At 34.3% G+C, this 12,511-nt stretch overlaps 3 protein-coding genes and 1 non-coding gene across 4 annotated transcripts; 2 read left to right on the top strand and 2 right to left on the bottom strand.

Moving 5' to 3' along the window:
• Window positions 1-222: 222 nt before the first annotated feature.
• Window positions 223-772, top strand: LOC104249611 (histone H4). The gene has a single exon (XM_009806073.2). The coding sequence runs from the start codon at window positions 314-316 to the stop codon at window positions 623-625; it is 312 nt and encodes a 103-aa protein (XP_009804375.2). The 5' UTR covers window positions 223-313; the 3' UTR covers window positions 626-772.
• Window positions 773-1,466: 694 nt separating this feature from the next.
• On the bottom strand, window positions 1,467-1,573 carry LOC138886683 (U6 spliceosomal RNA). The gene has a single exon (XR_011405727.1). It is a non-coding gene; the product is annotated as a U6 spliceosomal RNA (small nuclear RNA).
• A 4,287-nt stretch (window positions 1,574-5,860) lies between these two features.
• LOC138886554 (histone H4) lies at window positions 5,861-6,526 on the top strand. Its single transcript, XM_070168415.1, has one exon. The coding sequence runs from the start codon at window positions 5,922-5,924 to the stop codon at window positions 6,231-6,233; it is 312 nt and encodes a 103-aa protein (XP_070024516.1). The 5' UTR covers window positions 5,861-5,921; the 3' UTR covers window positions 6,234-6,526.
• A 1,982-nt stretch (window positions 6,527-8,508) lies between these two features.
• Window positions 8,509-9,906, bottom strand: LOC138886170 (uncharacterized). The gene is made up of 3 exons (XM_070167207.1): window positions 9,766-9,906; window positions 9,546-9,709; window positions 8,509-9,457 (listed from the first exon to the last, which is right to left on the bottom strand). The coding sequence occupies exons 1-3, from the start codon at window positions 9,904-9,906 to the stop codon at window positions 8,509-8,511; spliced, it is 1,254 nt and encodes a 417-aa protein (XP_070023308.1).
• Window positions 9,907-12,511: the final 2,605 nt, after the last annotated feature.

Below are 12,511 nucleotides of genomic sequence, written 5' to 3'. Positions count from 1 at the left end.
CACCAAAAAAAAGCACAATCCGCACACTATCACAAAACAACCGTTCTCCACCTTAGATCTCTATTTAATCAACGACTAATATACAATCTCCGCCTTTCACACGGATCGACACTCATATCCGTCGATCTTCTCTTTAAAACTCTAAAACATTAACGGCCACGATTCAAAGCTCTCCACAAACCCCAACAACCACCAGCTATATATAGCTCACGCCCCTGTCATCAAAAATCCAAATCAAAAACATTTCCCATCCTTTCAAATTCCAGGAAACCTCTAAAATCTCCTTATATTTTATCATCAATTTCTCAAAAAAATGTCAGGAAGAGGAAAGGGAGGCAAAGGATTGGGAAAGGGAGGGGCAAAGAGGCACAGAAAAGTATTAAGGGACAACATTCAGGGAATCACAAAGCCTGCAATTCGGCGTTTGGCTCGTAGGGGTGGAGTTAAGCGTATATCTGGTTTGATTTACGAGGAGACTCGTGGAGTGTTGAAGATATTTTTGGAGAATGTGATTCGTGATGCTGTGACCTACACCGAACACGCTAGGAGAAAGACTGTCACTGCTATGGATGTTGTTTATGCACTCAAGAGGCAGGGCAGGACTCTCTACGGATTTGGGGGTTAGGTTTGTGAAATTAGGGTTTATGTGGGTAATGATTGTAGATCGTTTTTTCCCTGTTGTGGATTAGGATTACTTCGTCTTTTTTGAGTCCGGTAATGTAATTCTCCGTTACATATTCAAAAATTAGTAATTGGTAAAAGAGTTGGTCAATACTCATTCTGAATCTTCACGTTTTTTGCTTTTCTGTTTCCTTTACCGGCTAATAGCTAATGTTCAATTTTATGCTCAAGATATTTCACAGTAAGTGGGATTGTGTAAACATTACCTTATTGCTGAATAGTAAGTTGCTTAATAGTTTTATCATTATGGAAATGGATTTTTAGAAATAATGTCGCTAACGTTGAATTGGTAATTCTAACAATTTAACAAATAAAAATGATCATTATTGGTGTTTAGTTGTAGATGTTGTTTCCGCCCTGAAGAGACAGGGCATCACTAAAGATCTTTGGGTTAGATTTGTGGATTTTTTAGTAGTAGAATGTTGTTGCTTTGTGTTTATTACTGTGTTCCAGCTTAGATTTTGGTAATTTTCTTAAGCTTAGACTTTTGAATTGTGTCCTGGTGCTTCCTTCTGCATCCCTAGTTGTTTTTGCTTAATATAAAAGATATGATTGTTTAATCAAAATTCTCAAAACTATCAAAGGATTTTTGTGTGGCCTTAAACATTGTAGTGCTCTTATGAGCCCCTTTAGTCTTCAATTTTACTTTTTTAGGTCTCTGTAAAAGAGGAGCTTAGTCTGTGTAAATTACCTAGAGGATGGAAGTCTTCTTTACTTTGCTCATGGGCTTATTATCTTAGAATTAATTTAGAGATGAGTTGACCCGAAAAAAGGGAAGAGAGGAACGAGGTTTTGATTTCCTCATAGGTTGTCCGGCGTCATTTTTGTGCAATGGCCGAGCTAATTTTCTCTGTTTATGGTTTCAAATTTACCAGATTTACCCTAAGGGACAGAGGCTAATGTTGCACACAAATGAAAAGAGAGGCATAGTTCTTTCTACTTTTTTTTTCTTGGTCTGAAGCGCTTTCTGCTTTACCAGACCGTGAAGTTTGGAATCCTTATCACTATCACATTATGAGCTCCATTTAACTACTTTTTACTTTGTCATATGTCTCATGAAAGGTGAATAAAAAAGATGGTGTATCTAAGTGTTCATAGCAGTTTATGCAAAACAAACTCCCGTTAGAATTCTGGGTGGATTTACTCGTAAAAATTGCACAGGGCGTTCTATTTGGTCGCCCCTATTTTACATATACTCATATTTTTAAAATTATTTAACCTATACACTAATTTTTATAACTTCATGTGCCTCTCTCTTCCTGCTACCCGTGCGCTCATTTCTTCCTCTCTTGATAGTAGACTAACAAGGAACTTTTAGAGTTTGCTACTATTCTTCCTAATTGAAGCTAGAAACTTCATATAGCTGCTAGCCGCAACTTATATAGTGTCTCGTGATTTGTTTTCAATATAATTTCGTTTGATAATGGAGTGTAGAAGATATATGAATGCAATAGTCTCTAGTTGTTTTAAAGAAACATATACTTTGAAAATTCATCTTGTGGATTATGACCGTCGACTAAGTTTATTTACAAGTGATTTAAGTTCATGATTCAGCGGGATATATGTGGTACGCTTCACACTTCAACAACCACATATTTTGTTCTTCTTTCTCAGCAATGAACATTGCTGAAGTTCATCAAATATAAACAAAAACATCAGCTTCAGCAAATACAAAACAAACTTCAGCTTTGAAGTTCATTATAAATATAACAAAAACATCCTGAAGTTTAGCAAATATAGAACAAAACTTCGGGTAAAATATGCTGTAGTTCAGCAAGTAGAGATCAAAACTTCAGCTACTAGAATGCTTAAGTTCAGCAATTACAAACAAAAACTTCAACCAACACTTGGTTCAGCAATTTGCTACTTCAGGTCCGTCTACTAGTATGCTAAAATTTGTGTGATTGCCTTTGCTACTTCAGGCCCGTATGCCTGAAGTTACGCAAAAAAGTAGGTACGTTTGCAATTTTTTTTATAAAGTGGGTATAAGTTAAAACGTGACTAAAAAAGCGGGTATAGATACAAATGCTCCGATTTGCTCTTAGACCTTCATGAATCTGTTAAAGATGGTTTTGGGGTAGGGCTGTGCATTTGGATCGGATATCCGAAATCCGATCCGATCCACTCTATTTCGGATTTTCGGATTGGATACGGATTGTGTTTTATGAAATTTCGGATTTTCGGATTGGATTCGGATTGGTATGATTTTAATCCGATCCGATCCGATATCCGAAATTATATGTACCTATATAAATACACACTAAAATTTTAGGGTTATGCTTATTCATTTTTCACACACCCCCTCACTCACTTAGATTTTTCCGCCTCTCTTGCACCTCTCTTCTCTTCAGTGAAGACTAAAAGAGTCTCAATGACTCAAACTTCCGATTTTACTTTGATTTTATGTCTCTTTCTTCCGCCTCTCTTCTCTTCTCTTCTGTCTTTTATGTCTATTTCATGTTCTATTCTTCAACTTTTGATTTTATTTTGATTTTTTTGTTTGTTTTGGTAGATGGAAGATGAGATAGAGACACCGAATGAACTTTAAATTGTTGAAAAATTTTGTGACAATCCGATTCGACAATTCGAAAAATTATCCGATCCAAAGTTTAAAATCCGATCCAATCCAATGTTAATTCGGATCGGATTCGGATTGCCCTTTTCAGAATCCGAAATCCGAAATCCGAATCCAAAATATGCTAAATCCGATCCAATCCGATCCGTGCACAGCCCTATTTTGGGGGGTGTGGAGACAAAGTTTGGGCTACAAATAATAAAAAATGAGCCTTCTCCGACCTTTGCCTCCATTTTGTCCTCCAAAATGGAGTAAAGTTACTCCAACCATTACTCCATTTTTTACTTCATATTCTATTTTATATTCTTTTTCCTCTTTAATATTATATTATTATCTTTTATTTAAATTTTATTTTTTATTTCTATTAAAGAAAATCTATTTTTTTTTCTTTTTTATACTATTTACATACTATCAATTGTTTTTTCTTTTTTACATATTCATCACATATAATTTAATATAATTATTTTGTACTATAAATTTTAAAATAATATAATTTGTAAGCAAATATTATAGATTATATATATTAACGGATAATTCAAATAAAAGTGAAATCATTGATATACAAGATAATTAAGTACATATTACATTATGGTAAAATTCATATTAAATATTACATAAATATTCAACTTTCACCTCTAGTATGCTCCACAAATGATCTATTAATGCATTACGAAGTACAAAATGAGCATCTTTGTCCTTAATTTTTTTGTGTCGAGCTAAAAAATGGCTCAAATTGGGGATTTTCATCTATTATTTCTACCGTTGGAGGTGATTATGATCACGTTCATCCTCTATTCATTTTTTGAGATGATTATATATTTTTTGTACGTTTATAACTTATAATAAAATTAACTTACAATTTTATATAAAAATAATAAATGCACGAAAATTAATTTATCAAAATTATACGCCAAAGTTAAGATGTAAATTAATATTATAAAAATATTACATAAATATAATTAGGTATATATAAAGAGATAAATTAAAAGAGTTAAATAATATAAACAATAATAAAGTAAGGATGAATAGTAATTGAGGAGATGAATAGTGTCACTCCATTTTTGGAGTAACACTATTCATCCCCCATTTTGGGGCAAAAATGGGGGAGCATTGGAGCCACAATTTGGCAAAAAATGGCTCTATTATGGAGACATGGGGGAGGGTTGGAGATGTCCTAAGACCGGGCACTGCCTCAAGTGGGCCCCCAAACTGGGTTCATGCGCAGTCTCGCGAAAACACGAATATCTCTATACTCGACATCGTATCGACGAACGATTTAATGCGTTGGAAACTAAATTAGTAGATCTTTTAATTTGGTGGGTGGAACACCCGTAACTTCAAGTATATATTGAGAGAAAAGTTCAGTGACATTACATCTAAATTTCAACAAAACTTATGAACGTAACTTGCGATACTTTTTGCCGACTTTTATTTTATAACTTGCTTGACTTCAAAACTTAACATACAAATATTATATGATTCAAGTACCTTAAAATATGACCTCATTAGCATATTAAGCACCTCTAGTTTAACTCCAAAACCTTATGGTACATGCTTAACATTTGTTTAAAGTCTTTCTTAACCTTATAGGTGTTCCATGGCCTCTCTGGGCTTACATTTGCTAGCTTACGACACAAATGACACAAAAATTTACGAGGTGTAACAACAGTTTACTTTTAATGACATGTTTTATAGTCACAAAAAGCACATGCCTAGGGCCATGGCGTTCATGATTCAATTTGAGTCGATTTTTCATTAATAAGAAATCAAATCAATTATGTTTGATTTTTTAAATTTTGAAACCAAACAAACCAAGAGTGCAAAAAAATAAATTCTTGGATTTATCAAAATAAAGACTATAAAATAAATTAGAATGTAAAGGTAAAGAGCTAGACTACGAAACAAGAGTAAATTTTTTTTCCTCCATTCCAGTTTATGTGACTGTTTGATTGAGCACGAAATTTAAAAAAAAATGAAGACTTTTGAAATTTGTGGTATTAAACAAGTCAAAAAGGGGTCCAGAGTATTTGTGTGGTTATAAAAGCTTCTCATTAAGGGTATAATTGTAAGTATAAGCTAATTTATTTCCAAATTTAGAAAGGGGTAATTCATTTTAAAACAGACCAAAAAAGAAATATGTTTGTGAAACGGAGTGAGTAATAAGTATCGTAAATTAACTCAAGTTTTATCGATTTTAAAAAATAAAACTGAAATCAAATCAAACAAAAAAAGTAGTATTAGTTTTTTTCGATTTAATTTGATTTTCCCTTCGATTTTTCGATTTACCATGAATACTCCAGCTCATCTGCTCATGCCACGTTTAAAAAAAACAACACATTCAAAAGTATTAGCTTTGTGTCTTAAACTCCGTTTGCCGTAAAATTACCTGGCATAATTGAAGCACAATCCGCACACTATCACAAAAGAATCACTCCCGACCGTAGATCTCCATCTAATCAACGACTCATCACAATCTCCGCTTCTCACATGGATCGAAACGATATCCGTCGATATTCACCTTAAACTCCCAAACACCGACGGCCACGATTCAAACCTCTACACAAACCATCATCAGCTATATATAAAGCCCAGCTCTCGCACCCCTTTCACCAAAATCCAAATCAACAACATTTCTTCTCATTTCAAATTCCAAAATTCCTCAAAAATGTCAGGAAGAGGCAAAGGTGGCAAAGGATTGGGCAAAGGAGGAGCCAAGAGGCACAGAAAAGTTTTAAGGGACAACATCCAGGGAATCACAAAGCCTGCAATTCGGCGTTTGGCTCGTAGGGGAGGAGTGAAGCGCATTTCTGGTTTAATTTACGAGGAGACGCGTGGGGTGTTGAAGATATTTTTGGAGAATGTGATTCGTGATGCAGTGACTTACACAGAACACGCTAGGAGAAAGACTGTTACTGCTATGGATGTTGTTTATGCACTCAAGAGACAGGGCAGGACTCTCTATGGATTTGGGGGTTAGGTTTTGGAATTAGGGTTTGTGTGGGTAATGATTGTAGATCGTTTTATCACCTGTTGTGGATTAGAATTTCTTAGTTTTTGTTTGAGCTTTGTAATGTAATTCTCCGTTACATATTCAAGAAATAGTAACCGATTTTACCCTTTAAAATGAAGGTCTTCCATGACTGTCAGTAATCTTGTTAAAGTGTGAAATAGCTGCATATTTCCAAGGTTGGCACTTTAGTGCACCAGAATATTCAGTTATGGTATTTGTACTCTTGATTTTCATTAATTGACAAATTAATTAACTGTGAAGTCTGCTTTGCTTTTATTCCCAGTGGGTTTTGTTTAGGATGGAATATCTTGCTCCTTTTCTTCAATTTTTTGCCAATTACAAGTGGACTTTTTCTTAAAACTCATTTTTGTGGTGTCGGCATTAGTAATAGTACTCGCGCTCTCATTACAAGTAGAAGAATACATTTAATAGAAAAGATATTGTAAAAAATAAGTTTTTAACATTTTTTCCAGCATCTCACGCTGTTTAAGAGAGTATTTTACACTCTCTGCGCTAGGTGGTGTCTCAAAGGGGTAAGCATTTCACTTTGAGCAAGTATGAGGGAAAATAGGACTCATGTATAACTGAGGTGTGCATTTGAAAAATCCGGACAAGTAGATGTGGTATTTATGTATTATCCCTACTATTTTATATAGTTATATATTAAATTTTGAACGTCCTTAACACAGTTGAGTACGATAATTCAATTGTTTAGAGTGTTCAAAGTGATGTGTTGTACACGATTTCAAAGTTCATATTTCTTAATAAAATAACTTTTAAAACTTAAAATTTTTGTAAAAATAACCAACAAATCTTAAAAGTATGTTTTTATAACTAAAAGCTATTTCTTAAATAAATTGTACAGTATAATTTAAAAGTCAAACTCTACAAAGATTTCTTCAACAAAAGCTCTCTATAAACTACAAATGCTCTCGACTCTCTTTCTGTTGGTTTTATATTACTTTTATTAGTAAAATTTCTAACGTTATTTTTTTGTTATTTTAATTTTGATCTACAAAATTATAGTTCTATTTTTTTTTATTCTTTAGCTAAATATTGCGTAGTTTGATTTAAAATTTGCACCACTCATCAACAAAAAAATATTATTGATATGTTTAAAGTTTGAACATTCTTAATGAAATTCCTGGCTACGCCACTGATCACTATCACATATGAACTCCATTGAGCTACTTTTTACTTATGTCAAGAGTTTCAAAAAAAGGCGAATAAAAATATGGTGTACTTGAGAGTTCATCACTTGTAGTTTATTTGCAAAACAAACTCCGGATAGAATTCTTGGTGAAGGAAAGATTGTGCATATGTTGTTTTTGTGATATGAATTTTAAGATTAACTTAGTTGTGGTATCATATTATTGGCAGTGGAAATTTATATTAAAATGATAATACTTGACAGGTTAGTTTAATTAAAACATTATCTCAAATTTTAGAAGTCAATGTGTTTTTGCTCTTAGAAATTGTGAAACTTGAACAATATAACAATTCATAATGTTTTTATTTTGCCGAATAGTGCAGATGTCACTTGTACTCAGGGGCAGATCTACATAGAGCCGAGGGGGTGAGCCGCCACCCACATACCTCGGCCGAAACTCTCTCTCTCTCTATAATTTTAGTTGTATTTTTCTAATGATAGGCTGATTGCAGGAACTCCACGAAGAATTCGAGGATCAGCTAGCTGAATCAGGAACCTTATAGAGAAGTTAGAGAGTTTCAGCAGTAAGAAGGGAAAAGAAGAGAGAGATTGAGAGAGTGTAGAGAGGAAATTTGTATTGTATTCATATCTGCTTGTAATCTGTACATTGAAGAGTTTTTATATGAAAGAAATGGACTCAACTGTTCTCACTTATTGTGACTAACGACTAACTAACTCTGACTTCTTTAACTGCCTCTGCTGACGTGGATTTAACTAACTAACTTCAGCTACATATTAGTGGTGTCGACCTTCTTTTTGTATTAGATAACCCAAATGGAATCACCAGATACTCAAAATGGCTTGAATGCAGTTTTTTCAATATCCTCTATTGCTCTCGACTTTAAGTTTATTTTTGAAAACATCTCAGACTCACCTAATTCATCCAACAGATCTTCTACAATAGGGATAGGGAATTTATTCTTCACAGTCTATTTATTAAGGTCCCTATGTACCATCTTATTTTTCCACTAAGACTACAAGGGCAGCAAAAGGGCTATTAATTGGCTGAATTATCCCTAGGTCTAGCATATGTTATACTAGTAATTCAATCACATCTTTCTTTACAGATGGATATCTATAAGGTCTCTTATTGATAGGTTCAGTCCCCTTATGTAGTTCAATTCTGTGATCAAATACTCCTCTAGCTGGTGGTAATTGTGTGGGTTCAGCAAATAATTCACTAAACTTATCCAATAATTTCAGCAATCCAGGATCCTTTTCAGTTTCGTCTTTAGCTTCTAGGGAATACCATTGTAATTTACTACCCTTAGCAGGCATAACTTGAAGCATACACAGTTGAGAGTGGTTACCTAAAATTTTTGCTAGTTTTCCAGCACTAGAAGTTTGCACTTGTCTTCCTGCTCCCCTGAGAGTATGCTTTCTTCCCTTATATATAAACTCCATAGTGAGTTTCCTGAAATTTATCTTGATATCTCCTAGTGTAAGTAACCATTGTAACCCTAATACTACACCATAAGATCCTAGTGGTAGTAATAAAAAATCAGCTGAGAACTCTGCTCCTTGTAGTAACCAAGATATCTTGCATACCTTGTCGACTTTCATTTCATTACCATTAGCAGCAACTACCCATTGAGGTGTGGTTGGTGTTACAGAACAACCCAACTTAGTCACCACTTCAGGGTCTATGGAGTTATGAGAGCTGCTAGTACCTACACGTGTGTGTAAAGGTTTCTTGTAGTGGTAACCAGTGACCCTCAATGTTCTGTAACCTGTTGATCCATTCAAGGCATGAATGTATATCTCCATTTGTTCCAAAGGCTGGGACAATTTTAACCCCTGCTCTTCCAATTCTTCTGGCACCTCCTCTTCATTACACTGACTACCTTCTGGTTCTTCTAATTCCAGCAAATATAGTTGATTCATATCCTTGCATTTATGACCAACCACATATTTTTCATTACAAAAGTAGCACAACCCTTTAGCTCTCTTCTTATTCATTTCGTCCAAGCTCAGAGTTCTCCTATTAAAACCTCTTAGATATTGTAGGATTACCAGAATTGAGAACTGGTAATATAAGTTTACTATGAGTCCCCCTCTGGTCTACATACCTTCTAGGAGGAACCTGTTGTGTGGCTGATACAGGGGGAGGTTGTCTAATTGCAGCAAGGTAAGCCTCATATATCCTAGAAGTTTTGTAAACTTGAGATAATGTGGTAGGATTAATTAATTTCACTGCAAGGTTTAGCTCGTGTTTTAACCCACTCAAAAATAACTGATTGCATTATCTTGTAATAATCTAACCCTAGTAAGATTTCTCCAAAAAACAACCTGATTTTCTTCCACACTCTCATTCTGGTTGATCTTTTTTATTTCCTCCATGGGATCATCAAAATCATCCCCAAATCTTTTAGGTAAAGCTATGACATATTCAGTCCAAGTAGCAGATTGGAGGTATTGTCTATACCTCATGAAGGATAGGTGCTACTGAATAACTTCTCCCTCTGATTGCATTGCTGCTACTTCAACCTTCTATTCTGCTGCCACATTTTCCATAGAGAAAAATTGCTCTATCTTGAATAACCACGATCTCAAATCCTCGCCTGCAAACCTCAAGAACTCCATTCTTGACCATCGAGAAAAAATTGAGTTATGAGTGTTAGAATTTATAGGGCTTCTTTCTCTGTGTGGCCTTTCTACAGACTGCCTTGCTTCCGATGGGCCATCATCTTGTTCCATAAGACCATTGTCCCTTCGATGCTCTCCAACAACTACAAGTTTTTCCTTTAATTCATTAATAGTTTGATCCAACTGTTTCAAGCTTGAGACTTCACTAGACAATGCCCTAATGTTTGCTATTAACTTCTGCATTATTTCACGTATTTCACCCATTTTATCGGCGGAACTGTCATTTGATCGAACACCTTTCGCCATTTTTTCCAAGGAATAATGAGCTTTGATACCACTGATAGGCTGATTGCAGGAACTCCACGAAGAATTCGAGGTTCAACTAGCTGAATCAGGAACCTTACAGAGAAGTTCGAGAGTTTCAGTAGTAAGAAGGGAAAAGAAGAGAGTGTATAGAGGAAATTTGTATTGTATTCATATCTGATTAATCTGTACATTGAAGAGTTTTTATATGAAAGAAATGGACTCAACTATTCTCTCTTATTGTGACTAACGATTAACTAACTTCTAACTAAATCTGACTCCTTTAACTGCCTCTGCGGACGTGGATTCAACTAACTGACTTAAGCTACATATTAGTGGGTGTCGACCTTCTTTTTGTATATCATCTAATTCTTTTTATTTTTCATTTTACAGAGGTATAGACCGCCGATAAACCTCAAAGATCTAAACTTTTTATAGTCAAACGAAACCATGTTTCATGGATCTAAACCTACTGCTGTGTTTCGCTCTTGTCATTTCTTGTAGTTGTGAATCCCCTCATATTCCGTTGAAATTAAATTTTGCTGTTGTTTATTGCCGTCTTTGTCACTGCTGATTGTCTGAGATACTAATTTTCATAGCTCTATTAGCTTTTGCAGTGACTATTATTTCATAACATGTTAAACATGTTTATATAGGCTTTTGTTTCGTATTGTCGTTGCCCGAAACTTTGTTCCATTTCTTTAATTACTCCACCGTTGGTTTGACACATCATTTTGCAATATCTTGTGGCCTACGAAAAAAATACAAATCTTTTGAGGTTTAAAAAAAGACAGATCTTGACTCATTATGTGGTGAATGATATGAATCTGACTTGGCAGCTGACATGGACAAAAATTGGATGGGTCAGCTGCCACAGTGTAAGACTATTAGGGTTAGGGGCAAATCTGAAGAGTTTGTTAATGGTAACGGCTGAAATGGACGAAAAGTATAACAAGTGACAAATGTAAATAATATACAATAGTATAGGGACAAATATGAATCTTATCCCTATAATAAAATGGCACTCTATTGAACAAAACAACTACTCAATGTCAATGGTGAAAGTCCAAAAATATCTCCCTAGTAGTGGGAGTTCGACTCCAGTCTAGCACTACATAGTTTTTGGACAATTAATTGAGGTGTCCGATATTTCACATTTCCCTTATTTCCTTTTTTATTTATTTATTCTTCATTTACTTTATTAATTCTTTTTGACTTAATTATTTAATATTGTTTGAATTATTTTATTGTATATTTCTTTCGAATACCTTAAAATAATGAAAGCTCCCTTATTTCCCCAAAATCTTTTCCCACCCAAAACTCTACCCTGCTACGGTGTTGCTGCCCCAAACTTGGGGACTTTTGGATTTTCAGTCCGTCACTCACCGACGGCCTACCACCACCGTTTGGCGTCCACTTTTCCATCGCACCTCACCTGACTGCTGCATCATTGCTTTGTATTTTAATCGTAAATCTCTCTAAATATCTTACTTTTTAAATTTTTTTTATAGTTGGGTCTCTCTCAAAACTAAAATTTTGTTGGTATAATTAAATATTTAATAGAATAGACTTACAAGTTACTACACCCCTTTGACCCTTTCATTTTCTCCCTTATTTTCCTTTTATTCAATTCATATTTGATTTTTTTTCCTTTTTTTGATCTTTAATTTATACTTTATTGTGTTATTATGCATATTGTTTTCTTGAATCTCTATTGTATTAGCTTTTGTATGATTTTTGTGTAAACATATGCTAAGATAATGTGTTTAATGATCAGATAAGCTTTTAAAGCATTTTGTTGTCAGATTTTTATTTTTATTATTTGTTTTGCACTTGTTGTTGATTCCTTGATAGTGTTTGTTGGAAGTTTATATTTTTATTCTTAATTCAAATTTGACATCCATGAATTAATTATGAGTTGGATTAAATATTTGTTTTGCAGAAAAGATTGACATGGATAAATTTATCGTATAGATGAATTATTCTCAACTAAGTTCTAGTTTTAGTGTGCCATCGTTGAGTCAAACGATAGCTCTAGAAACTCGTGTCAATGTCAATCTTTCTCAACTTATCGATGAGCTCGACTCGAAATCATTAACACTGACCCAGGAGAAAGAATGTCCTCGATTATGAGATAAGGTGAGGA

Source organism: Nicotiana sylvestris, chromosome 2 (genome assembly GCF_000393655.2).
Source record: "Nicotiana sylvestris chromosome 2, ASM39365v2, whole genome shotgun sequence".
In the NCBI taxonomy this organism is placed as follows: Eukaryota; Viridiplantae; Streptophyta; class Magnoliopsida; order Solanales; family Solanaceae; genus Nicotiana; species Nicotiana sylvestris.
This window is presented reverse-complemented; position numbering and strand designations above follow the sequence as displayed.